Genomic DNA, 2,282 nt, shown 5'->3' on the forward strand with positions numbered 1-2,282 from the left:
TTTTTTTAAGAGGGTACAAAACTGTCACTGAAGGTACAATTTTGGCCTGAATAAGGTACAAACTACAAGGGTACAAATAAGTACCCACTCTTGAGGGTACAATAACGGTACCTTTGAGGGTACCACCCCAGTGACAAGCCAATGTACCTATAAAGGTACAATCTAGTACTTTTTTTTCTGACAGTGTATGTTCTCATTAACAAAAATACCTCTTTTTTCATTCAGCTGGTTTGTGCTAATTGTTCAGACGTGAGCAAGATTGATTTAAAAGGAATGAACACAACACTAAAACACTATACAACTTGGCAATTTGAAGAAAACGTCTTTATTTTGAAATGACTCTTATAATAGGAAAACACCATCTTTTAAATAAAGGTTATGTTGCATCTGTCATGTTTGTTTGTCAAAAGAGAGTCTATCTCATCTAAGAAATTGTTAAACTCAAGCAAAAGACAAATTCAAATGAAATACTCAAGGCACTTGTTTCTTTCATCATCCAGTTCCTGGGTCTCGATCTCAAACTTCTTCATGGCAATAAAATACTGTACAAAGGGCTCTCCCAGGGCACAGCATATGACAGGATCCTCCCCCAATGCCTCCAGCGCATCTTCAAGCTTCACAGGAATAGTGATCTCTCTCTGCTGGCCAGGAGGTTTGTTGAGAAGGCTCTCAATGTTCAGGTTTCTCTTGATACCATCCAGTCCCGCAGCCACGGTGGCAGCCAGTACAATGTAAGGATTTGCCATGGCTGAGCCAAGCTTGTTGTCAATGTGTGTCTCCCTTCCACCATGACACTTGATGTTAAAGGAACTGCTGTTATCATTGCAGCCGCAGGTAGCGTACAGCATCCGCTTGGGGTCTTTGATGGTCTTGGCGATGTGGCTTCGACAGCCAAGGCCAGGTGACATGAGGCAACTCAGGGCAGCAGAATGGGTGAGGAGACCAGCCAGCCACTTCCTCCCAATCTCCGACAGGTCTCCTGGCTTCTCCTCACTGGGAAAGAAGCTGCGTCGTCCATTAGCATCCCATAGACTATGGGCGAGCACGCCAGCATTGTAAAGACCATCATCAGTGAAAAAGCTGGCAATGTAGCTGTGTTTACGAGCCATTTCTTTGATTCCTGTGCGGAAGGTAAAAGCACTATCAGCAGCTGCTATTCCAAACTCCGGCCGCAAGTTGATCTCCATCTGGCCGGGGCCGCTGGCAGAGGCAATGCTGTCGATGTCTGCTCCCATGCAGTACATGCTGTCCACCAGCTGCTGGAAGAAAGGCAGGTCATGGTTACTGAGAAGAGTGGTGGCAGGAAACAGGAGTGTTTTTGGTCCAATTCGGTCAGGGGCTCCCAGGACGCAGCATTCGTAGGTGAAGGATGAGTGCAGAGAGAATCCCAAACTCTGAAGCTGTCCAAGGAGCTGCTTGGCAATGAGACGAGGTGAAGTGCGAAGGGGGCTTCCTGTTACAGTGCACGGATCACAAATGACCCGTGCTGTCTGCTCAGCCCAGGGCAGGACCCTGAAGGTTGAAAGGTCAGGGATCAAAAGGACATCACTGCTGAAGTTAGCACTGCTGGCGTGGTCCACTTCATTGCTCTTGGGACTCAGGGTCAGCTCCAAGTAGCTTCTTGGCATGGATACCCCATATACTGCTTTTTCCTACAGATGCAAAATTTCCAACAAACACAGGAGATGGTAAGTTTTAGAAATTCAGAAGTGTTTTTAATAAGACCGAAACTAATTTTATGTCACTGAAAGTACGGAAGTCGAGAGTCCATGGTTTTTCAACATTGATTAACTATGTCATTATCACAAAATAATGATGACCGTTTTCTCAAGGTAATTTTTTCCATTATCACGAGAAGACACTCATTGTTTTTCTCTGGATAATGAGATGATTAGCTTTTCTTGAATGCTCATGATAAGTTTCCCAGTGTTGTTAAAACTTTGCCAAGAACAAACTTGAGCTGAAACTGTCAGGTCGAGCAGAACCTGGCACTGATAAATGCATCAGGCTTTACTACTGACGAGGTCCAACAGGCTGAAATTACAGTTTGTTTGTCTTGTACAGAAAACTTTTATATCAGCCCTCGTCATTTAAAGGGACCCCCGATAAGTTGTAACATTGGACTTTATTTAATAAACATATATTTTAACTTTAAAATAAAGACTGTAAAAATACTGTAGGCTGTTTAGTTTTTATAAATTTTAAAGTAAAAGTTTAAAAATATATTTTAACACAGACGGAGCCATTTTATTTGCACACAAAGCATTCTGGGTAAATGATGA

General features: G+C 43.2%; 1 protein-coding gene across 1 annotated transcript in view; it reads right to left on the reverse strand.

The window, feature by feature from the left end:
• Positions 1-306: 306 nt before the first annotated feature.
• Positions 307-2,282, reverse strand: part of LOC106510925 (lengsin) — a gene marked incomplete at its 5' end in the record, with an annotated part of 13,049 nt that continues 11,073 nt past the window's right edge. Inside the window, 1 exon segment of the mRNA XM_013999660.1 lies at positions 307-1,652. Coding sequence (XP_013855114.1) covers positions 459-1,652 — 1,194 coding nt within the window.

The sequence above is a fragment of the Austrofundulus limnaeus genome, unplaced genomic scaffold, assembly GCF_001266775.1.
Source record: "Austrofundulus limnaeus strain Quisiro unplaced genomic scaffold, Austrofundulus_limnaeus-1.0 Scaffold2399, whole genome shotgun sequence".
Lineage (NCBI taxonomy): Eukaryota > Metazoa > Chordata > Actinopteri > Cyprinodontiformes > Rivulidae > Austrofundulus > Austrofundulus limnaeus.